We start from the raw sequence: 23,380 nt of genomic DNA on the forward strand, positions 1-23,380 counted from the left end.
ATAAAGTGTTATGCACAACAAAAAAAAAATGAAAAGTATGTAAGAAAGACATTGTAAAGTTTCCATTATATCATGCATAATGGTGAAATGATGTTTTCTAATATGATTATGTTTAAAGTTTAAGTTTTATCAATCTAAAAAATCATATAATGTTTAATAAAATGCAAAAACCTAAAACAAATATGCGTTTTTGCCACTATTAATATAAATAATTTTTTTATTATACAGTATATTTTTCTAAAACTTTTTTGACGAATGATATATAACTACTTATTTTATGATATATGGTAATATTATACTTTGTAATTTTGCAAAATATATCCAATCATATAATTATTTTGTAAAATTTTTATTATGCAGCTTACTGAACAAAGCTTAAAATTAGAAAACAATTGAGGAAAAGGCAGAAAAAAATAAAAATGGCGGATCCGTTGTTGTTGATGGAAACACGAATCCCAGAGCAAAAGCAATACGAATCCAAACCATTCCCGGCGGTGATATCACCACCGTCTTCTTCGTCGATTCCGATTCCTGCTCTGTCTCTCCCACTCTTCACTCAGTGTATCAAGAATCAGAAACCTTACCTCGATTCGCTCTTGCACGAATCCGGAGCAGTACTGTTCAGAGGTTTTCCGGTGAATTCCGCCGAGGATTTCAATGACGTCGTTGAAGCTTTCGGTTTCGATGAGCTTCCTTACGTCGGAGGCGCTGCACCTCGCTCTAGCGTCGTCGGTCGTGTCTTTACGGCTAATGAGTCTCCTCCTGATCAGAAGATCCCTTTTCACCATGAGATGGCTCAGGTATGTATATGTTAACTTGTATCTCAAGTTTTGATTTGGGTAATCTGATTTACATCTAAAGGTTTGAGCTTTAATGGTGGTTTGATAAGGTACCTGAGTTTCCATCAAAGTTGTTCTTTTACTGTGAGGTAGAGCCAAAGTGTGGAGGAGAGACTCCAATTGTGTTGAGTCATGTTGTGTATGAGAGGATGAAAGATAAACATCCTGAGTTTGTTCAGAGATTAGAGGAACATGGTTTGCTCTATGTTAGGGTTTTAGGAGAAGATGATGATCCGTCATCACCCATTGGCCGTGGTTGGAAATCCACATTCTTGACTCAAGACAAGAACCTTGCTGAGCAAAGGTACTTCCATCACCTGTAGATCCTCAGAGTTTAGCTTTTTAAATAGTAAAATCATTGGGAGGGATTCTTGGTTACATTGAAACAGGGCAGCTAATTTGGGAATGAAACTGGAATGGACTGAGGATGGAGCCAAGACGGTAATGGGTCCAATCCCGGGTATCAAATACGATGAGTCGAGAAACCGTAAAGTATGGTTCAACAGCATGGTAGCTGCTTATACAGGCTGGGAGGATAAGCGGAATGATCCAACAAAGGCTGTGACTTTTGGGGATGGAAAGCCTTTACCTGCGGATATAGTACACGACTGTCTTAGAGTCCTTGAAGAGGAATGTGTTGCTGTCCCGTGGCAGAGAGGAGATGTGCTGCTTATAGATAATTGGGCGGTTCTTCATTCTCGAAGACCGTTTGATCCTCCTCGTCGAGTCCTTGCATCACTCTGTAAATAGATAAATCATGAATATGTTGTCTTCCACACATAAATAAAACCTTTGGATTTCGGATTTAGAGGCTACACTGTACATATATTAGTATAGTACATACATATGTTTGGGTATATAGTAACCCATTTCTTTATTCAGAACATCTCTTATTTACACTGCATCAGAAAAGTACACAACATAAGAAGAAACCAGAGACAACCTCGTCCTTCTTTTATTGTACGTAGCTTAAAGAAACTCTACTCAAAGCTCTCGTTGAGCTTCGACTTAGTTGGTTTCAGGCCTGGTTTTGAGGAATTCAGAAAGCCATTTTGCAGATTCTTTCTCCATACGAGTCAAATTGTTTTGCAGATCATGCTAGAATATCCAAACGAATATATAACATTAGTGGAGATCAACTATGACAACATATTTGGAAATGTTGGTGAAATTATAACGATGCTTAGGGTTCACAACGAACAAGCGAACCTCTCCACCTTTTGGACATGAAGGAGCCAAAAGCGTCCTACACATAGAAGATGGCCACAGGATCATTGAGTTTCCATGGCAAAGCGTGCTGACATAATTCACCAAGTTGGAGTCCATGTCCAGCCCATTTCCAAGTGAATTATCTTACCTTTCTAATAAAAACATGAGCTACAAAAAAAAGCTCAGCAGCTCTAGAAATTGTCATTGTACGTGTGTAAATGATAAATAAGGTCTTTCACGCACTTTGACTATGTGCCATTGTGCCTACTTGTTTGTTTGTGTTTCAATGTCTCCTTATGTTATACAAGAGTTTGTAACACTGTTTATAAGATTGTATATATAAGATCTTGGTTACGCCTTTATTCATATTCATATTCATATCGTCAAAAATAATGCTTAAGGAGAGAATACATTCCACTTGTTGTTGTTGGGAGTTGATGACTCTTAAAGCAAATTTGCAAGGTCCATGCTTTTACAACGTTTTGTGTAGAACCACAAATTTTAAAGTTTTCCTTTTTATTTTATTTTAGTGTTATTGCTTTCTTAATAGATAGACGCTGTTTTGTTTCTCTTTGTTAAATTAATGATTTTTTTTTTTTTTTTGTTTTAATTGGTAGCTCACGGATTGTTCTTCTTCTTCCTCTTCAGAGCTAACATGTTCTGAGATCCCTATCAATCAATGGCGGTAACAGAACAGAGTCCTCTGTTTTTTTTACTCTAAATTCTAAAAACTTCGGATAAGCTCTCTCATGGTGGCTAGTTTCTTGTATCTATCCCTGTATGCTCCTCTTCTTTCATTTACTTGATATAATCACAACGAATACTTCTTTCCGGGTTCCCAAAAATCTCACCTTTCACAATCGATTTCTCTACATTGTAATTCTCTCACATAGTTTCGGCGGAGAATAACAATAAAGGTTGAGTTTTTATTGTTTTCCGATAAGTTTTATCGTAATATCGACTGATTATAAACCTTTATAAGTTGAATTCTACATATGATCAAACCCTAGTTCCTAATTCCTCTGTTTTAGGTTATGATAGACTCACCTTTAGAGGATATGTAATGAACTCTACAAATGTGTAACTGTTTATATGTTTTTGACAATTGATATGTGTATAGCCATGTTTTTGATGTTGATTGATACAATGATCTTAGGTGATAGCAAGGAGCTTGAGATCATGAGTGGTACAGAGTTAGAGGAGCCTGGACAGATAAAACGTGCTGTGATTGATGCGTCCGCTGGTGCTGTTGCTGGTGCCATTTCACGGATGGTGACCTCTCCTCTTGACGTTATCAAGATTAGATTTCAGGTAAGTTAAAGAGTCTTATAGTTCATTGGCTTTTGTGGATTTAGATATATCATATATGCACATATGTTTTGCGACTATAGAAAAAAGAGGAGCATAGATTATGGGAGAGTTTGCTTGCATAAGTTTAACACCACAGAGGTCTTGGCATGTTAAGAGCAATATAATGGCCAATGAATTGAAACTATTGTATTTTTTCAGGTTCAGTTGGAGCCTACAGCTTCATGGGCTCTGACTAAAAATGATTCTCCACTGAAACCAAAGTATAATGGTTTGTTTCGAACAGCGAAGGAAATATTTAGAGAGGAAGGTTTATCGGTAAGTCTTTTAAGCTGATTTCACTAGATATAGTTCTTCTGAAGGTGTTAGCTGTTGTATTTTCTTAAGCTGGATTGTTTGTAACTATTGTTACCTATTCAATAAAATCAGACAAATGCTTTTCTTAGCACATATTTTTCTTTTCTATGCTAAGCTTAATTTGACCGAGTTAGACTGCAAAATAGTGTAAATACCTTGATGAAAATGCAGCCTAAAACAATAGCTTTTCTTTCTAAATTTTGTGTGGACAGTGATAACTCGATGAGTGCTCCAATCTAGATTTCTTGAGGAATTGTTTTCATCATACTCATGGCTTACAGACACTCTGGATTTTAATTGACGTTGCTTCTGGCAGGGTTTTTGGCGGGGAAATGTCCCAGCTTTACTTATGGTTGTGCCATATACATCTATACAATTTGCAGTTTTACATAAGGTGAAGTCTTTTGCTGCTGGTTCATCAAAGGCTGGTACATCACTAACTTTTAATGGATTTGTTAGTGTATCCTTATTTGTATGAATCCCGTGAAACTAATGACTTGTATATATGATGTGGTTCTTATACTTGTATGTTCTGAGTTTCATGTGAATTAACTCCGTTGAAGGAGCTGTTTTGGGCAAGATGACTTGGCTTTATGTATTTATCTACATGTTACAGTCCCCTTAAAAGAAAGAACCATTTCACAGTGTTTCACAAATAATTATGAGAAAATTTTTAGCATGCTGTTTTGGAATTCTCATTTCTGGTGTTGTGCAGAAAATCATGCTCAACTGAGCCCTTATCTTTCTTACATCAGTGGAGCACTAGCAGGGTGTGCAGCGACAGTCGGATCATATCCATTTGACCTATTGCGGACTGTATTAGCTTCACAGGGTGAGCCAAAGGTACAATATTTCTTCTGTAAAAGAATGTGATGACATAATTGTGGTTTCTCAGTAACTTTCATTCCTTCAAAGTCAACAATATACTTGGAGAAAGAAAGGAAAACAATAAGTTTTGAGAATGTGTTAACAAAAATAGTCATTTCTGAGAAAGCTATCTAATCTCTGCTCTCTGATTTTCATAAAAATGTTCGATTATTTTACTCATGTATTTTTCTTGAGTTGGTATCAATTCTTGAAGATTGTTAAATCAGATTTCTTTTGGGTAGGTATATCCAAATATGAGATCAGCATTTATGAGTATAGTGCAAACTCGTGGAATCAAAGGGTTGTATGCAGGATTGTCCCCAACTTTGATCGAGATCATTCCTTATGCTGGTCTGCAGTTTGGCACTTATGACACATTTAAACGGTGGAGTATGGTAAGCTATAGCTTCATGAACGTTTTCAGTCTTTGATTCCTTTGGAGTATATAACTCCATACTCCATAGATACACCTTTGCCTCCACCACAACTATATTCTATACACCAGATTATCTTTAAGCTCTATTTGGACTTCTCATCTCATCTTTAAGCTGTATTTTGGACTTCGCATCTCACTGATGGTATTCATTTTTCTTTAGGTCTATAATCAGCGGTACAGATCTTGTGTTAATCAAAATGATAGCCTTTCAAGCTTTCAGCTCTTCCTTTGTGGTTTAGCTGCTGGTACCATTTCTAAACTTGTTTGTCATCCACTCGATGTTGTCAAGAAAAGATTCCAGGTTAGTATCTTGCTATTAACTTCCGTATCTGTTGTAGTTCTGTTTTCTGAATGCGTTTAATCATCAAGATCTTTATTACCAGAAGCCTAAAACCCATTATGCAAAAATGTCTTCATCATTGTTTAATCTGAGAATGTTTGTCACTGCAGGTCGAAGGTCTGCAACGGGACCCGAAGTATGGAGCCCGAGTAGAGATAAATGCTTACAAGAACATGTTTGATGCTTTAGGACAGATATTAAGAACAGAAGGTTGGCACGGTCTTTATAAAGGCATTGTTCCATCGACCATTAAAGCCGCACCTGCTGGTGCTGTTACATTTGTAGCCTATGAACTTGCATCCGATTGGTTTGAGACAAATTTGACATGAACTTGTAAATCTTATTCTTTTTTTTGCTATTGAGTAAGTAGTATAAGATTCCCTACTTTGTTTGAACAGACCCCAATAATGCAAACTCTTTCATACTAGGAACAGTAGATTTTCACTAAATCTTTTCATTTATATCAGTAAAATGTGTTACTGCTGTTTTCAAAGAATCATGGCTTCATTGACAAAAGCTTGTATTCTTAGCGACACTGTTTGACATTATTGCTCACAAAAGAAAAAGAATCGAAGTCAATGTCATCTCTGGTTCTGTGTTACACATCGACGCACAAAACTTTCTAAAACCGGCAAGGACAGGAGAAACGAACCAGTTCTAAGTATGAACGAACACAGCCTTTTTACTTTATTCATATTGATTCTTCTGCTTATCAGTAACCTCTGTAGGCAAAGATAGGAACTGGGTGATCTTCTGGACCTGAGAGACATCAACCCGGTACTTTTCAGCTATCTCGTTCACACTCATTGAACCGTTGTGATCTTGAGCTTTTCCCTGGTAGAGAAGCATGATATGTCGCACTTGTGCTATGTTCAATGTTCCTTGAGGCACTGGGTTTTCCTCATACCTTGTTGATTCAGGAGTTGTGTTCCGGAGCTTTGGGAGTGGCCTTTTCGATGTTTCCACCACTGATGCCTATATAAATCACAAATCTTAACATAGTTTATACGGATAGATTTGTCTTGCACTTAAACACAGAAAGGACCAAAACCCGCAACTACAAGTCTACAACCACTCACAATGATTATTTCAAATTCATTATCCCCTTTTTTATCATCTACATTGCCACATTTCATCTCTTATTCTCAACTTACTCTACACCACTAAGCATTATCAGCGTTAAGATCAACACCAAAAAATGTGACACAATCTGATTCCTTCTTCCTTATTCCACCAATTTTTGTAACTGTTCCATTGGCGTGACACAATACATATATCCAAAGGTTTCCTAATCTGGTTACACGACATATAACAGCTAATCTAGAGTTTATATTAATGTTCAGTCCCATCTAACATCATGTAGTAAAACCTTAAAACATATCTCCCAAAAATGCTACAACAAAGTTAGAAGTCAACCCATCACTGTTCATACAACCTTCCGAATCCACCCACTTAGCACCTCAAACTCAATCAGTCACAAGACCTTTGCATCAATAATGACAGAAAACTACACAAGATGTGAACTAGACAACACAACGAGTTCTCATACCATTCTCAACAGCTACATAACCACAAACTCAAAGCTATGTGTCAATAAACAGGATGCAGCTACTCAGATGGATCAATATCAAAAAAATTCAAAAGCAAATACTTGTTCTGATGAGAATCGAATCGAATCAATGCATCAAAATCAAACAACAGACAAAGGAAGAGGGAAACGAACCTCTCCCATTTCAGCTTTGCCTCCAGGTTTAGCCTTAATTCTCCCAACCATCTGGTTCAGCATTGTATCAAACTTGGGGTCTCGTTCCTCTAAAACAGTATCCTCCTCACTCGTTCTTCTACCTTTATTATCTAACAAATACAAACCCCAAATTCACATTTAAAAAACCCAACCTTTCTTGCAAAAATTCATTCTTTTTAGAGAAATGTGATAACTTTCGAATACCCAAAATGCGAAGGATTTAGGGTTTATACCAGAAGAAACACCATCAACGGCGGCGGGAGTAGACGGAGATGGTTTCACAGAGCTGAGCTCCTCCGTAGGAAGCGATCTCCGATCAAGGACGACCCTTGATGTAGAAGATGGTGTTGATCTCTCAACTTCTTTGATTTTACCAACAGCTCGACGCAATTGCTGACCCATTACTACCACACAGTAAAGTTAAACAGCCCCAACTCTCTTTCAGACGCAAAACAGATTCTTAAATGTATGAAGACAAGAATCGAATAGGTTTGTTTCGCTGCATCCCGATGATTAACAATGAAGGGGATGAATTCGAATCAACGGGTAGTGGAAGTAGCTTTCAGCTGTGGTGTTCTTCCATGTTTTGAAGGAGGCAGAGAGAAGAAGGAAGAACGTGTTCGTGTTGCAAGGGTTACACGCGCTCGCTTTCACAGACACAAAACTGTTTTTGTTCCTTCTTCCTTTTATTTTTACTCCTGGGGAGAATCGAACTCGCTCACTGAACCTCAGAGGCAAGAATTTTTTTGTTTTTTCTAATAAAACTTTATTAAAAAATGTGAAATCTTTAACGAGCCCAAAAGACAACTAATCCAAATTAATTGGCAAACCCACTGAGCATGAGTTATTTCTATCGTTAATTTTTTTTTTTTTTTAAATAATCCGGAAAAATTCAGAACTAAACACAACATAATTTTTCGAAATCCATAGAAATCCGAAGATTTTTCTACTATGCAGGTGTTCATTGATGATTGAAATCATACTGAAAGAGCTCCAACTCGAAAGAAAAGGCATTGATAGTTATATTTGTTATTTGAATGTTTTGTTTAATAACATGGAGAATTTTCATACCAAGACTTATACTTGGTATCTAAATGTCTACAAGTGAAGGTTTTTTTGTTTGTTTATAACTCTCTCTTGATGGTTTAATTTATCTATAGGTCATATGCTTATTGAGCTAGAGTATAGTCAAGACCACCGATAAAGGGTACAAGGTGTGCATTTACACAAGAACCATGTTAAATTAGCATAAAAAGTAATGTATTTTAAAGCCCAGAAAAAAATTTACAAAAAATGTTTTATGTAACTAAGGCCTATTTTTAAGCCTGCTCTAAGTATAGTCATTTTTTAGAATGACAAGGTGCTACATTTGTCTTATAATCTTACCTTCTCCAATTAGGTAAACGTTGACTGCTACGTTATTCCTATCTGCCACTAGTTCCTCACAACATACTACGATAATATTATTCTTATCAATGAAATGCACCGGATTAGCTAAATTGTTACAGGATCTCAATACCAGGAGATGATCAGTCACACTAAAGAACTTGGTCCACGAGGTGCTCGCTCCGTTCTTGACCTTGTTTATAACCCATACCTCGATCTTTGATGTCTCTTTGCTTTGGTGTAACAAAGAAAGATTGCTTCCTCTGAAACCTGATAAACCTACAACATCATCTTCACCATACTCAAAGGGAAGAGCGCACAAGGGCTCGAATGTCTCTGTGGAGAAGTTGAAACATTGGATGAACATGTCGGGTTTAAGATTCCACTTAGCAACCCAATACATGTTTCCTCCGAGTGACACACTTCTACAACGTGAGACCACATGCCAATCCAAAAAACCTTTAATAATTTTCCAAGAATCCAACTTGAAGTCGTAGATGTAGACCACTGGTTTGTGCAACCCTGTGTTTGAGTACTCGTTACTGGTAAAAACACCATTCACAAACTTTAAGAATTTGTAGCCATCCCGAGACAAACCGTCGTATCCAATGCCATAGATATAACAACCAGGGGAAGAACTCTGCAGGGGCTTGATCCATCTAACCTTTTGCAAACATGGGTTCCACAATGCAACCGGACCCACTTCTAGGATGCACAGCATTAGTCCATCGCAGTGAATCATACCATAAATCTCAGATTTAAGCTCAAACTCGTGAGGAAGTGATAAAGATGAGATAGCTCCATTTACCGGGTTGATGATCCTAACCATATGAGTATAATTGGTCCGTATGATATGTTCCTGGAGGAGAGCTAAGTGCTTGTAAACGAATCTCTTGTCGTTGAACAGAGCGAGCCACCGTTTGCACGTTAACTTGAGTCGTATAAGAGACTTAGTTGGAACCTTACAAAGTATCTCTTCCAGTAATTCAAAAGGCAACAATGAACACACTTTTGAATCCATGGCTATGGATTGGGGAGGTACAGATTCTGGATCTTTGTGAATAGATAGATGTGTGTTTGATTGGAACCGCGCCATTGTATTAATAGAGTTAAAACATTTGTTTGTCTGATACAAGATGTTTGGAAATGAAGATGACGTGGATCGACATGTGTCATAGACTCATATATATTTTCTAATTTTACAAAACTAAAATAGATGGAAAAATCAATTAAAGAAAGTAAAGTAAAGAAAAAAATCTGACATATATATTTTCCTCCAAAAGTTCTGGTCAATTTCCTATAGTTGCCTATATAGATAAGATTTAATCCCCTTTTAAGTTTTAAACTAACATATGTGGATGTGAAATATATATTTTCTTGGAATAAAAGAGGAGAAAATCATTTATGTGTTAAGATATTTTTAAATTATTTTTTTTTGAAAAATATATATTTTATAGTGTATAGTAAAAGATGGTGTGGACCAACATTTCAACTTGTCTAGTTTTAGAAAACTAAATAGATAAATAAAGCAATTAAACTCAAATGTATTATATTTTGAAATATTATTTATTTTCCTCGAAAGCTCAAGTCATTTTCCTAGTGACTCGACTATGATATTTTTTTCCTTTCAAATTTGCAAGATGCTTTTTGAAAGTTGTTCATATATCATATATATATATATATATATCTTATTATATAAAGTTGAGTTTTGAAAGTTAGCCATTAACAAAATTTTGACATGTGTCAAAATTTATATCAATCTGAGATTTTGACATGTGTAAAAGTTAATATTTAATATGAAGGATTTGAGATTACAATAAAAAACAAAATATTTTGTTTTAAACAATATTAATAATGTAAAAAGATAATTATCAAAAACTTATCTGAGATTTTGACATGTGTAAAAGTTAATATTTAACAGGAAGGATTTGATATTACAATAAAAACAAAATATTTTGTTTTAAAAAATATTAATAATGGAAAAAGATAATTATCAAAAAATTATAAAAATTTAAAGTTTTTTTAATAATTATACGGAGGTTATATGTATATATATATATATTTCATAAATTTGAAATTATAATATTATTTACTTATTTCTAATTTTAAGTTATTAATTCTACAAAAAATAGAAATGGGATTAAGTTAATTATTGTAAATACTCACTTCTATATAAACAATTAAACATAGATCATCTCATATTTTCCATCTAACAAAATAATTTACTCAAAAATATTATTTTCAACTTTGTTTTATTGGTAAAACTTTTTTAATGTAAAGGTAAGATAAATATGTTGACCCAAAAGAAGATTAATATATGTGCCTCTTTTTCTTATACTGTATTTTAAAATTTAATATAGTATTTCTAGATTGTTTTATTTAATTTATCTTTTCACTTTTGAATTATTAGGGATTCATATATTATTGTGCTTATAATTTTCTATTATTTCTATATTTATGTCAACTTAATTTTTTTCTAATTTCTCAGCTTTGATTGGTTGGTCATATACCCTTTTTGTGCAAACATAATTGTTACCATTCATTCAATCCCAAAGGCAGATAAGGAGTAGAAGCTCATCAACCTAATGGTTAGACAAAATAGGCTAATCAAACACAATCGTACAACAAACATAGATAGATAGATTAAAAAAACATAAATTGTTGTTAATAGATCCATAGGAGTTCGGAGATTGTGACACCCTGGTTTGCGAAGCGTGCTTGAGCTGGAGTAGTTTCAGTATGGATGATCTTTCGGGAACTGATTGTCGGAAATATGCGAGTGAGGACAAAACACAAGAAAATATCATATGGTGATTTGTAGGGTCTGTAAACAAGTATTTAAAGCCTCTCGGACGTAACAAACCGGCCGTCGGATATGGGTGAGCTAAGAGTATACGTGGGGCCCACTAAGAAATATGGGCCGGGGACCACTGAGGAAGGTGGGCCCGTGGACATAGGGCTCACTAAGCAATGTGGCAGTCGGGGCGTTCTAGAGACAAAAGCTACATTATGGTGTGTCAAAGACACTTCCCCGAATACATTAGATAATTTAACATTAGTTACTATTAAAAGAGTTTGTGACGTTAGAAAATGGTCTTTAGTATCATTGGTGGTCGGAGCAAGCCATTTTGAGTTAGCTAAAAGATGTGAACATGTTTTCTCCACACATGAGGAGGGCAGAGCCGAGGTTCTCTCTATGGTGGAGGAAGTTGGACGCAAGGTTATCTCCCCATGGGAGGAAGGTGGAGCCAAGGTTTTCATCATGGTGGAGGAGGTTGGACGCAAGGTTCTCTCCATGAGGGAGGAGGGCGGAGCCGAGGTTCTCTCCATAGTTGGTTATACACTATTTTTATTCGAAATGTTTTAGTAATTAAAAAAACTGTGCAAAAGTGAAAGTAAAAAAAATATAATAGTTGGTTTAATGTGTTCATACAGACATTTTCTAGGTGGTGGTAAAAAATATATTTGTAATATACATTATATAGGTGTAAAAAAATACGTTTTTAATGGTAACATACATAAAAGATTTGTAAATAGATATAGATTAGTATATTATAATCAAAATAAAACTTATAAATAACGTACAATAAATTTTAATATATTTTTGTTAAATTTAATTTTATTTACAAAACTTTAAACCCGCACAATAGGCGGGTCCTTATCTAGTATATATATATATATATATAAACCCCACTAAGTAGCATATATATATGGGAAAGCTAAAGGCAAATCCCGAAAGTGAGAAAATTCTAATCCTTAAGAGTATGAATGAGAGAGAGAGAGAGACAGAGACAGAGACATGTGATTTAAACTGTACTTGACCAAAGCTTCATCTTTTCTTTTCATATAGACATGAGATATCTGCACCTACAATCACAACAAAAAATATTACAATACAGTCAAAAAATGAAACAGACAGTGACGAGAGAATTTTGAAGGTGAAAGAAACTTACCAGAAGTCGGGGCTGGACGGTGAACCGCCAGCCTCGTATTGATTCTGAAGTAATCCAGCCTTCGATTGCAACTTTAACTTCATCGAGAGATAATTTCAAGGTGGAAAGAGTATGACACGTGTTGATAGTCCCTCGGATCACAACCAACACTAATGCTACTCCACAAAGTGCATGTTTGTAGTTCCAGAGAAACTCACAGCCTGTAGAAAGGGTGATTAGTATCTTACAAACATATATAAAAGAGAGAGAGAGGTGTAGAAAGGGTGATTAGTATCCTTATAAAAGAGAGAGATGAGAAACACACCTCTCGTCATCATGCTTTTGGTTTTCTCCTGAGAAGCAGCTCTGCCCCTGAAACTGGTTGTACAAAGCATATACCACTCATCCATTGCTCTCTCACCTAACCTCGTTGCTAACAGTTCTGGGTTTAAGAAGAAATTATTGCATACTGGGCAGAGGAACCACATTTTATAAATACTATTATATAAATTGTTTTTTTACTCCACCATGCATTAGAATCTTACTTCCATTTTAAAACTCATTAACTCATTCTAAATTTTGGAATTGATCATTTTTGGGTTAAAATTTGAATAATAATATTATATGGAACTGACTAACTTTATAGCCTACTCAATTAATGAAAGAAAATATTATATGAATTGATCATTCTAAAATAATTTTGGAATTGATCATTCTAAATTTGAATTTAAAAAAATTTGAATTGATAAAAATTTTGGAATTGATCATTCTAAATTTGAATTGATCATTTTAGTGGAACTGACTAACTTTATAGCCTACTCAATTAATGAAAGAAAATATTATATGGTTTCAAAACGTGTAAAAATTAAGGTTTATAAAATTACATAAAAGCATAATCATAATTATGTATTTAAACTATTTCATTTCTCATCCAAGATATGATTTTTATTATGATATTTTTTTTATTATTATAAAATAGTGTGCGTGTTTTTACTTTAAAGGATGAAAGACAAATTTAATAAAATGTAAGAAAAATGTGTAAAGTAAATGTATCAAATATTAGTTATTTATTAGTAAATGTTAGAGAATATTTGATTTTGTATCATATATATAATATGAGATTTTATTATAAAATAATCTTATTTTGTTTGACAAAAGAACTTACGATATAAAAGTGGATTTAAAAATATATGTCAATTGTACCAACATTGATAAGAAAAGTATAATTATTTGGAATTGAAAATAATATAATTTTTTAAAAAAAAAATAAAATAAAAATAAAGAATGAATGCCAAATGTCACATTGTTAGTAAAAGTTAGGAAAAACCTTCTTATATATATTAACACTATGTAACAACCCACACATAGTGCGGTATAAAATAATTATTAAATGTTTTTACTGTAATTTTTATTTACAAAATCTATTATATTTATCGGTAACTGAAAAATCTAAAATTTGATTGTATAGTATATATCTATAAAAAAAATTGTATAATAATTATAATTTAACCCGTGAGAATTATTATAATATCAATCTTATATTATTACATCATATAAACGAACAGTGATTAAAATTCATTTTAAAGATTTTATGAAAATATAATTAAAGGATATAATTAAGTTAGAAAGAAAATATAAGAATTTAATTTTGGGAAAAATACAATAGTAAATAAATGTAAATAATATTAAAAACTAATATCAAATAAAGGAAATATTGTCCAGAGCTCTGTAATGCTGACACCTCAGCTTTTTTGCCAAAATGTTCCTCTATTGATATCTATATTAACATTTTTGAAGTACATTTTGTGTTATGCCCTTTTAGTTTTACTTATTTAAATTTTTATTTACAACATTAACCCCTCAAAAATTTCCAAAAATAGTATCAGGACAGGTTTTGTTTCCTAAATCTATATTAACATTTTTGAAGTACATTTGGTGTTTTACCCTTGAAGTTATATGTATTTAAAAACTTATTTACAAATTTAATCCCTAAAAACTTTACAAAAATAACATCATTTCAGATTCTGTTTCCTAAATGTTTTACATTTCATTCCAACCAAAAAATAAAAACAGCAAACAATATTATATAGAGACATAAACTATGATATATTTTCCATTTTCTTTTCCAAACCTGTGAGTTTTGATTCTTAACGTAAAAAAAACTTCGATTCCTAATTATTTAAATATTAGAATTAATATATATATATATATATATTTAATAAAATTTAAAATATTATGAATATGTAAAATTAAAAAAATTAAAAAAATTAAAATACTATATAATGTGGTTATAAAAAGGACATGTGGGAATTAATAAGATATTATTAAATATGTGCTAACACGGATTAAATCCTTATTTTATTATTTGCCAACACTATAAATATTATAATATCAGACATATAAAATCAATTTGTTTTACCTAAGATTGTGTAAAATAATTAATTCATTAGGAAAAATGTGACTTAATCACATCATATTATGTATTTAGATCTCTTATTTGTTGTTATAATAAATAAAAATCGAAATAGAATCTCAAACACTAAACAAAACAAATTAAATATAATAAACAAATGGTCATATAGTATATTACAGGTTAAAAACTTAATATAAACATTTACTCGCACAAGCGACTGGAAAATTAGGTTATTTCTCTATTTATAAAACATTCAATATTTAATAAACAAATATAAAATAAAATATAAATAATAATAAAACTATATACATGCGGTGTACCGCGGGTTAAAATCTAGTATAAGGGATTTTTGAAGTACATTTTGGTTTATGCCCTTTACGTTTTACGTATTTAATTTTTTTTTACAACATTAACCCCTAAAACAATTCCATAAATAACATTGCAGAGAAACTCAAATACTAAACTTTCTTAAATTGACCAACATTTGTTATGTTTATTGTCATAAAATCTTAATAACATCTATACATTTCGATTTTTCCAAAAAAAACTCTATCCGTTAAAGTTTTAACCCATGAAATTTCCAAAACTATTTGTATGGATGCTAGAATCTCTCAAATTTAAATGATATACAACAAATTTTCCATAACAAAAATTTACAATCTCCATAATTATATTAACATTAATAAATTTCCTAAACCAAAAATCCAATTATAAATATCACATTAAATATGTTGAAAACCCCCCATATAATTTGGTTTATTTTTTATTTTTTGAGGAATTACCAAAAAAATTAAAATTCTATTAATTCTCATAAACTATATATATTGACATAGAAAAATTATAAACTATAAAAATATGCTAATTTGGTAAAACAATTAACATAACTAAACCTGATAAAAAAACTTATTTTGATTATTTTTTTACGCAAAAACTTATTTTGATTTTGGTGAGACGGGTTGGTATTAATCCCATATAGGGAGTTAAGTGGAATTGTTTTTTAAAAAAACACTTTTAGATGTGTACGAGAAGATAAATGTATATGTATACTTTGAATAATTATATCAAATACCTGTAAAATTTTATATTTTTAAAATTAATAAAACAATAATAAAATAACAAATAAATATAATATAAATTTAAATTTTTAAAATTAAAAATATTTTCCATGGTGTACTGCGGGTTAAATCCTAGTTATATATACATTTTTAAGTACATTTTGGGTTCTACCCTTTTAATTTTACTTATTTATAATATTAGTCTCTACAAAATTGCACTAAAAGCAATAAGTAAAATATGGTAAACTGACAAAATCGAATTTTTTTTTAATAGAAACTAATTAATTCTACCTAAATTCTTTATTAATAGCAAATTTGTTTTCTATATATGTGTCCCAAAATAAAAAAAGAAATAAAAAATCAATCATTAAACTGTATACACTGAAAAATAAACAATCAGTTAAATTAAATAATTATATATTAAACAAAACAATAATAGTATTATTTTAAATAAATATAAAATATTATTATGATTAATTATACATTATACAAACAGTTATATTTTATAATTTTAGTGTTTTATCCTGATAAAATTAGAATACTTTAAGAATGATTGTATCACTCCTTAAATATAAAAAATACTAAAAATTAAAAATATATAATTTTATCACTAAATTAAATACTGTTAAAATCAAACATCATTATAAATAAAATAAAATAGTTGTCCCGTTGTGTACCACGGGTTGGATCCTAGTATTATATAAGATATGAATCTTAGAAATGTGAGTTAGGAGCTTTAAGATTTTTGAGAACAAACTAACTGTTATAGGCAACTTAATTAAGAAAAATGCAAATTTAATATTACTCATAACAGGGAAACACGACATTAAAAACAGAGTTAGTTAGGTAAATGACAAATTGACAATGTACTTGCATGGAAAAAAGTAGGTGAATTAAACATTACAAAGAAAATTCAAATAAAAAAAATAAATTGTACTATACAATAAAATGTTACAATAGCCCAAAACCAATCTATAAGGTAAACAGATACTGAACCAAGAAGAAGCCCAACACTAAAACTTGAATGATTGAAAGGTGGAAAAGCCAAAAACATATTGGATTACTTACTTGAAGAAGTTCAGGTGCTCAAGCTTTTAGCTATTGGTATACTACTATTACTAACTAGCCTAGTACTGAGTCTAGCAGGTTGTGCGTTGGCTAGAAAACAATTAATTGGAGATGGGTTTATTAAAGGGCCCTTTATTAAAGGATGTTTAGAGATTGCGTCGAGCTAAGGAGTAAGGACAGACTGAGATCCCTACTTATTACCTAACCATTCTCTTACTTATTGTGCCATATAAACTGATACTTTTTTTGTTGTTGTTGTCGTTGTATGAAGTATGTAGTGTGTTCAAGCCTCAAAACTTTTCTGTTCTTTACTATATAGAGAAGACATGAAGGCCGGTAGCTTCTAACAAATTCTTAAACTGTGTTTCTAAAGGTAGTTTAGTTTCCATTATATGAACTCGTTTATAAATTTGGTTTAATGTTGCAATAATGGTCCAACGGATATTGATCTCTAAGTTCTTCAAGTTTCGGTGGCCACAAAAATAGTATTATTTGATTCTTTGAGTATATAATTAAGGTCCACAAAAGAACAAATGTTGTTTTATTACGTGTTTACCATTCTTGTAAATTAGATGTTTGCTTAAGTCAGTACTAAGCTTTTGCGTTTTCGTCAATAGACATAATAATGATAGCAAAACAGGCATATTCCTCTTTCTTCGGAAAAGCTAATATTATTGGTTTTTTCTCTCATTTTTTCTCCTCCCACAGATCGTCAAGTTGTAATAAAAAGATTCCTCTAAAACATTTCGTCAAAAAGCTGAAAAGATTCCTCTAAATTTCAATGCACCTCTTTATTGTCTCTAACTAGACATTCTCGTGTGTTGACGTAAAATACAATGGATGGTTAAAATAATTCTAATTTGTTAAAAGACATTTTAGTTTGAGTTTTTGGTTGTTGAGTCAAATGTTATACACTTTGAAAAAATACTATAGTAAAGTAGCGAAAGAGAAAGAAAAACAAAGATAAAAGAAAGAAAAAGAGAGGAAGGCACAATGTGGGAAGGAAGTGCGACGAGAAGATCACTAGATTTGGTCGGCACATCACTATCTCTCTCAAACTCATAAGCACATAACATGGCCCCTACCTTAACGTACCCACTTTCTTCTTTTCAACCCTACAATTTTTAATATCCTTAAGCTCACCCTCTCCACATTTAGTGTGATCTTTTCTTTTTCTTTTTCTTGTTCAAACTTCTTTTTCTAATATATTTTTGTACTTATTCCCAATTGGGTTGTAGTCTACTTTGATCTTGAACCCTCGTGGTCGAGAGAGAGACGTACAAGTTTCAATTGCGAGTAAAGAGACTCCCAAATTAAGAAATCGGTTTGTAAGTTGAAATTCAGTCACCACTACTTCTACACTTTTGTGACCCTTCAAGTTCAATGCACGTATATAGAATAATATAGTAGGTACGTACTCTACGTAACCTATTCTTACATATGTTTCTTTGAGATGTTTTATCTATATAGCTTACCATCATCATAAACTAGATCGCTGGGCGCTGGTTTGTTCTCGTTAAATAGATTTTTTGGTTAAAAACTAAGTGCAAGTGATGTGTTTTATTTTAGATTTATTGGCCTTTTAACCGAGCATGAAGTTGGACACTATGAATACAGCCGAAGCTGCAAGTTGTAATGTAAAAAAAACAAAAATCATAGTGTTTAGCACTAGTAAAAGACCGTATAATATTCGAAATAACCAAAGAAACCAAGAGAATAAACTCTCTAACTAGGTATGAGAAGAATTTGGAAGACTACTTAGAAAAGTTGAAGAGACACTTTTAAGAACTTGTGAATATAAGAAAAATCTTGAGAATATGCAGTAGTAGATAGCACAAGAACAGAATATAATTAAGAAAATACCACAAAATGTACATTGGTGTTAGAGGGTGTTCTCTCTCTTCAAACACAATTACACTTATACTCATTTCATATATTACATGTTATTTTTTAAAATATCATGCATTCTTTTTATTTTTCACATACTCTCTCTCCCCTCATGCACTCTCTCTCTATTACTCTTTCTCTTTCTTCTCTTCCCTCATGCTAACTCACGTTGAAACATCTGTCATATTCTTTCTCTCACACTCTCTCTCTCTCTATCTCTTCTCTCATATCCACTCACCTTGAAACTTCTGCTATTATTTTTTGGAACATGCTATTTTTTCGAATTACATGCAATATTAGTTAATTTCTCTTTTTAACATGTTATTGTTTTAACACGGTATTTTTATATATTGAACGTTATTTAGTTTAATATAACATATGAAATATAAATATTACATGCTATTTTAAAAATCTTATGAATAATTCATTCTTTCTAATCTAACATTAAAACAAAATAGGGTAATTATGTTTTTCACTCCACAATAAACGTGGGCCTAGTGGTATTTTCCTATAAAATAATATTTTTGTGGTATTTTCCTATAAAAAAATATTTTTGTGGTATTTTCTTCATTTCTTTCCACAATTGTGGTATTTGCTAATATTACCCAAAAATCTTTTCATTGTTTTGAATCTACTTATTCAACTTGATTTAAAAAAAATTGAGGAAAGAAAAATAATTTAATACTCCAAAAAACTACAAGATATCTAACAGTTCTTAGCCTAACTAATCTCTAAAACATTCAGCAAATACTATCTAGATTTTTGTTTGAAAAATATCTAGATTTTTCTAAATGAATATCTAGTTATTCAACAAAGAAGATTTTTAGAGGAACTTTAACTTGGATTTTATTTTGGGTTTGGTCTAATATAGATAATGAACCAACAGTTCAGCTGACTAAAATTCAAATTTGACTTCAATAATACTATTCAACTTAAAGAAGTATCAGTTGTGGATAAAAGCAATGTGATTTATAGAACTAATTAAAGATGTCATGAATCCCAAATAACAAATATACGTTGTAACGTACGTAATATACATGAGATTATGGATTCGAGTTTAGATTTCAATAAAACTTACTATGGTTTTTCTGATTAATTAGCTAATTGGCACGTTAGGTGAATTTCAACTATAATTGGTCGACATTTGCTTTTGGGAAAGAGAAAAAAAAAAGAGGCAAACTTTAGGAAAACTGAATTTTCAAGAAACTTGACTTTTAGTTATAAGCATTATTGTCTCATTTCGTATACCGTGGCGTCAATAAAGTAAAACTTAATGAATCTTTCTTTTGCTGGATTTTTCCTAAAACACTGATCCTATGACTCTCTTACATATTATTTTATCATTTTAAGTGTTATAAAAAGTAAGGAAAACATGTATAAGATAAACTTATGTTCATAATTTGGTGCTATGCATTCAGAAAGGACTTTGCCAATCGAATTTCGTTTAGTTTTTTCATCATCGTACACACACACCTAGCTACCGCACCTATTACATATAAATTATTCCATAGAGAAGCTAAAGTAGGGATAAAATGTCACCTCTCATATCGTTTCATTCACTTTTTCGTTAATTTTTCAAACAAATCAACAAAAAAATTATAATAATTTAACGGAACATGCATGCGCACGTATAATATGAGTAGATATGTGGTACAATAATTCGAATACAAATTGACTACAGTCAAAAACTAGTAATTAGCCATATATTTCTCAGTAAATTCGGTAAAGTTTACACTAAAATAATTGATATACTTTTGTTGGAACAAATGACCCCTCATCCCTTCTTACCTCCGGCATTGGTAATATTGATATCACTGATAAAATAATAGATTACGCAACTTAAACAACGGTTGATTCTGATATTAATTATTAAAAAGCAAAAAAAAAAAAATTACAAAAAACAATTCGAAAGTGCACAAAATGGATCCCACACTCCACAAAACTTGCAACACTCAATTATACCCACAACACTCAACATGCAAACAATAATAAACATCACTGAGCTCCAAGTATTTCTTCTATAAATGTATAGTCTCTCACTCTCTCACGACTCACAGAGCAAAGAGCCCACTTGTTTTTGCTAAACTCCAAAATTACCAATTAGAACAAAAACCAAAAATCTATACCTCTTTCAGGGTCTTGCTTGCTTCAATATGGCTCCTCTACCTATTTCTTCGATCAGAGTTGGGAAAATAGATGATGTTCAAGAACTCATAAAATCCAAACCAAACAAAGTCCCTGAGAGATTTATTAGAGAAGAGTATGAGAGAGGAGTTGTTGTGTCCTCTCTTAAGACTCACCATCTTCATCATCAGATTCCTGTTATTGATCTCTCTAAGCTCTCTAAACCTTACACTGATGATTTTTTCTTTGAGATTCTTAAGCTCTCACAAGCTTGTGAAGACTGGGGATTTTTCCAGGTAAATTCATGGTTTTTATTGTAAAATTAATATAAATTGTTTATATATCAAAGTCATATCCAATAATCAAGTTTAGACAAATATTTAATATTTTCTAAGATAATTCGTTTTACTAAGCAAAAAAACATGTTTGACAATACATATGTAGCACAAAGAATCTCATAATTGGTTTTTTGACTACAAGTTAGGTTATAAATCATGGGATCGAAGTGGAGGTCGTGGAGGATATAGAGAAAGTGGCAACAGAGTTCTTCGATATGCCATTGGAGGAGAAAAAGAAGTATCCAATGGAGCCAGGGACCGTACAAGGTTACGGTCAAGCTTTCATATTCTCCGAAGATCAGAAACTTGACTGGTGCAACATGTTTGCCCTTGGTGTTCATCCTCCACAAATTCGCAACCCCAAATTATGGCCTTCTAAACCGGCCGGGTTCAGGTTTTAATTAGTCTTCCTTGATACTTTTCTTTTTTTTTTCTCTTCTAAATTTTGTTTTCGATTTCCTTAATTAGTTTTAACTAATATATTTAAGTGATCATCATATTTATATGTATACAATTAGTGAGCATATGGCGCGTAAATTCAAATAGTTTATCCCGGTTCGAAATCAGGATATAAATTTTAAAAATCTTTAATTAATCAATCATGTGCAATTAAAAAGGGTATATTAGTGGTATTTTCTAAAATAATATTTTTAGTTCATTTTTCTAAAACAATTTGACTAAACAATTATTATTGTGTTTTTTCTCTATAGTGAAAATCTTGAAGACTACTCAAAAGAAATAAGGAAACTATGCAAGAGGTTGTTGAAGTACATAGCAATAAGCTTGGGTCTAAAAGAAGAGAGATTTGAAAAGATGTTTGGAGAGGCAGTGCAAGCAGTGAGGATGAACTATTACCCTCCATGTTCAAGTCCTGATCTTGTCTTGGGACTTAGCCCACATTCTGATGGAAGTGCGCTCACTGTTCTTCAACAGAGCAAGAACAGTTGTGTTGGGCTTCAGATCCTCAAGGACAACACTTGGGTCCCTGTTCTACCTCTTCCCAATGCCCTTGTCATCAACATTGGTGATACCATTGAGGTATATTTTCTTGCATCAATTTCCCGAAATTACTTATAATATCAATTTTTAAATGGAGTATATATTAATGTGTATATGTATATGTATATGTAGGTGCTAACTAATGGCAAGTACAAGAGTGTGGAGCATAGGGCAGTAACAAACAGGGAAAAGGAGAGGCTTACAATAGTGACATTCTATGCACCAAACTATGAGGTTGAAATAGAACCAATGAGTGAGTTGGTTGATGATGAGACCAACCCATGCAAGTATAGAAGTTACAATCATGGTGACTATAGTTATCACTATGTCTCCAACAAGCTCCAAGGAAAGAAGTCCCTTGATTTTGCCAAGATCCTCAATTAAACTTATTTATTAATTTCACCCTATCACCTCCCTCCATTAACTAGTTACCCACTTCATTAATCTGCTTTCTTTAATAAGAAAATATCATTTGTTGGAACTTTCGTGTGTGTAATGTATATAGAAATGTTCCCCACTTAGGGTTCTTAATGTCATGATTAAATTCTCCAATGTGAATACAACTTGTAATATTTTATAATCTGTGTGGGTGGATTTGGGTGTGTGTGCTTAGCATATGCCCACAGAAATATTAACGGTTCGTCCATGTTATCTTGATTATATTTTTACGTGTATCATTAAAGCTTATTCCAAAATAATCTTCGTAAGTGTTGACAAAACAAAAATAAAATCTTTAAGTGGATCTAAATCCAATATATTAGTCTCCAAGAGAGATATTGTTACCAAATGAGTGTAATCAAATCTTGGTATTTTGTTTTCTCCTTCACGGGATGTGAAGTAGAGAATGCTCAACGATTTAATTGGACAATTTGGAAGATAAAATCACAAGAAACAAGACAAATAAAGAAAAAAAGAGGGTCCATTATCATTTTAATTGTTTTGCCAAACGACAAAAAGCTCCATTATATTACAAAGAAGAAGATATAAACTCTATTATTATTATTATTAGTTAATAATGCCCCAATATAAGAATGTATTGTCGGTTCTTATTTCTTTGTCCTTATTGTCCTTCTAATAA

At 32.1% G+C, this 23,380-nt stretch overlaps 4 protein-coding genes and 1 pseudogene across 9 annotated transcripts; 3 read left to right on the forward strand and 2 right to left on the reverse strand.

The window, feature by feature from the left end:
- The first annotated feature begins 178 nt into the window (after positions 1-178).
- On the forward strand, positions 179-1,716 carry LOC104746565 (clavaminate synthase-like protein At3g21360). The gene is made up of 3 exons (XM_010468075.3): positions 179-800; positions 890-1,143; positions 1,229-1,716. The coding sequence occupies exons 1-3, from the start codon at positions 420-422 to the stop codon at positions 1,587-1,589; spliced, it is 996 nt and encodes a 331-aa protein (XP_010466377.1). The 5' UTR covers positions 179-419; the 3' UTR covers positions 1,590-1,716.
- Positions 1,717-2,413: 697 nt separating this feature from the next.
- Positions 2,414-5,783, forward strand: LOC104746566 (mitochondrial thiamine diphosphate carrier 1-like). Of its 5 annotated transcripts, XM_087489528.1 has the most exons (10): positions 2,416-2,510; positions 2,666-2,826; positions 2,942-2,965; positions 3,205-3,359; positions 3,558-3,674; positions 4,030-4,141; positions 4,429-4,556; positions 4,823-4,975; positions 5,177-5,317; positions 5,467-5,783. In XM_087489528.1, the coding sequence occupies exons 4-10, from the start codon at positions 3,228-3,230 to the stop codon at positions 5,683-5,685; spliced, it is 1,002 nt and encodes a 333-aa protein (XP_087345654.1). In that variant the 5' UTR covers positions 2,416-2,510; positions 2,666-2,826; positions 2,942-2,965; positions 3,205-3,227; the 3' UTR covers positions 5,686-5,783. The 5 variants fall into 5 exon arrangements, with proteins under 5 accessions (XP_010466378.1, XP_087345654.1, XP_087345655.1 ...); XM_010468076.3 differs by having other exon boundaries at positions 2,414-2,510; positions 2,666-2,965; XM_087489529.1 differs by lacking the exon at positions 2,942-2,965.
- An 11-nt stretch (positions 5,784-5,794) lies between these two features.
- On the reverse strand, positions 5,795-7,836 carry LOC104746567 (uncharacterized). The gene is made up of 3 exons (XM_010468079.3): positions 7,334-7,836; positions 7,080-7,210; positions 5,795-6,331 (listed from the first exon to the last, which is right to left on the reverse strand). The coding sequence occupies exons 1-3, from the start codon at positions 7,500-7,502 to the stop codon at positions 6,044-6,046; spliced, it is 588 nt and encodes a 195-aa protein (XP_010466381.1). The 5' UTR covers positions 7,503-7,836; the 3' UTR covers positions 5,795-6,043.
- A 507-nt stretch (positions 7,837-8,343) lies between these two features.
- On the reverse strand, positions 8,344-9,756 carry LOC104748392 (F-box/WD-40 repeat-containing protein 1 pseudogene; annotated as a pseudogene). The gene has a single exon (XR_015582904.1). The product of XR_015582904.1 is annotated as an F-box/WD-40 repeat-containing protein 1 pseudogene (transcript).
- Positions 9,757-20,786: 11,030 nt separating this feature from the next.
- LOC104746568 (protein LATERAL BRANCHING OXIDOREDUCTASE 1) lies at positions 20,787-22,964 on the forward strand. Its single transcript, XM_010468080.2, has 4 exons — positions 20,787-21,261; positions 21,450-21,697; positions 22,014-22,341; positions 22,435-22,964. The coding sequence occupies exons 1-4, from the start codon at positions 20,995-20,997 to the stop codon at positions 22,684-22,686; spliced, it is 1,095 nt and encodes a 364-aa protein (XP_010466382.2). The 5' UTR covers positions 20,787-20,994; the 3' UTR covers positions 22,687-22,964.
- The last annotated feature ends 416 nt before the right edge of the window (positions 22,965-23,380 follow it).

Source organism: Camelina sativa, chromosome 15, assembly GCF_030686135.1.
Source record: "Camelina sativa cultivar CO46 ecotype springtype chromosome 15, ASM3068613v1".
Classification (NCBI taxonomy): Eukaryota; Viridiplantae; Streptophyta; class Magnoliopsida; order Brassicales; family Brassicaceae; genus Camelina; species Camelina sativa.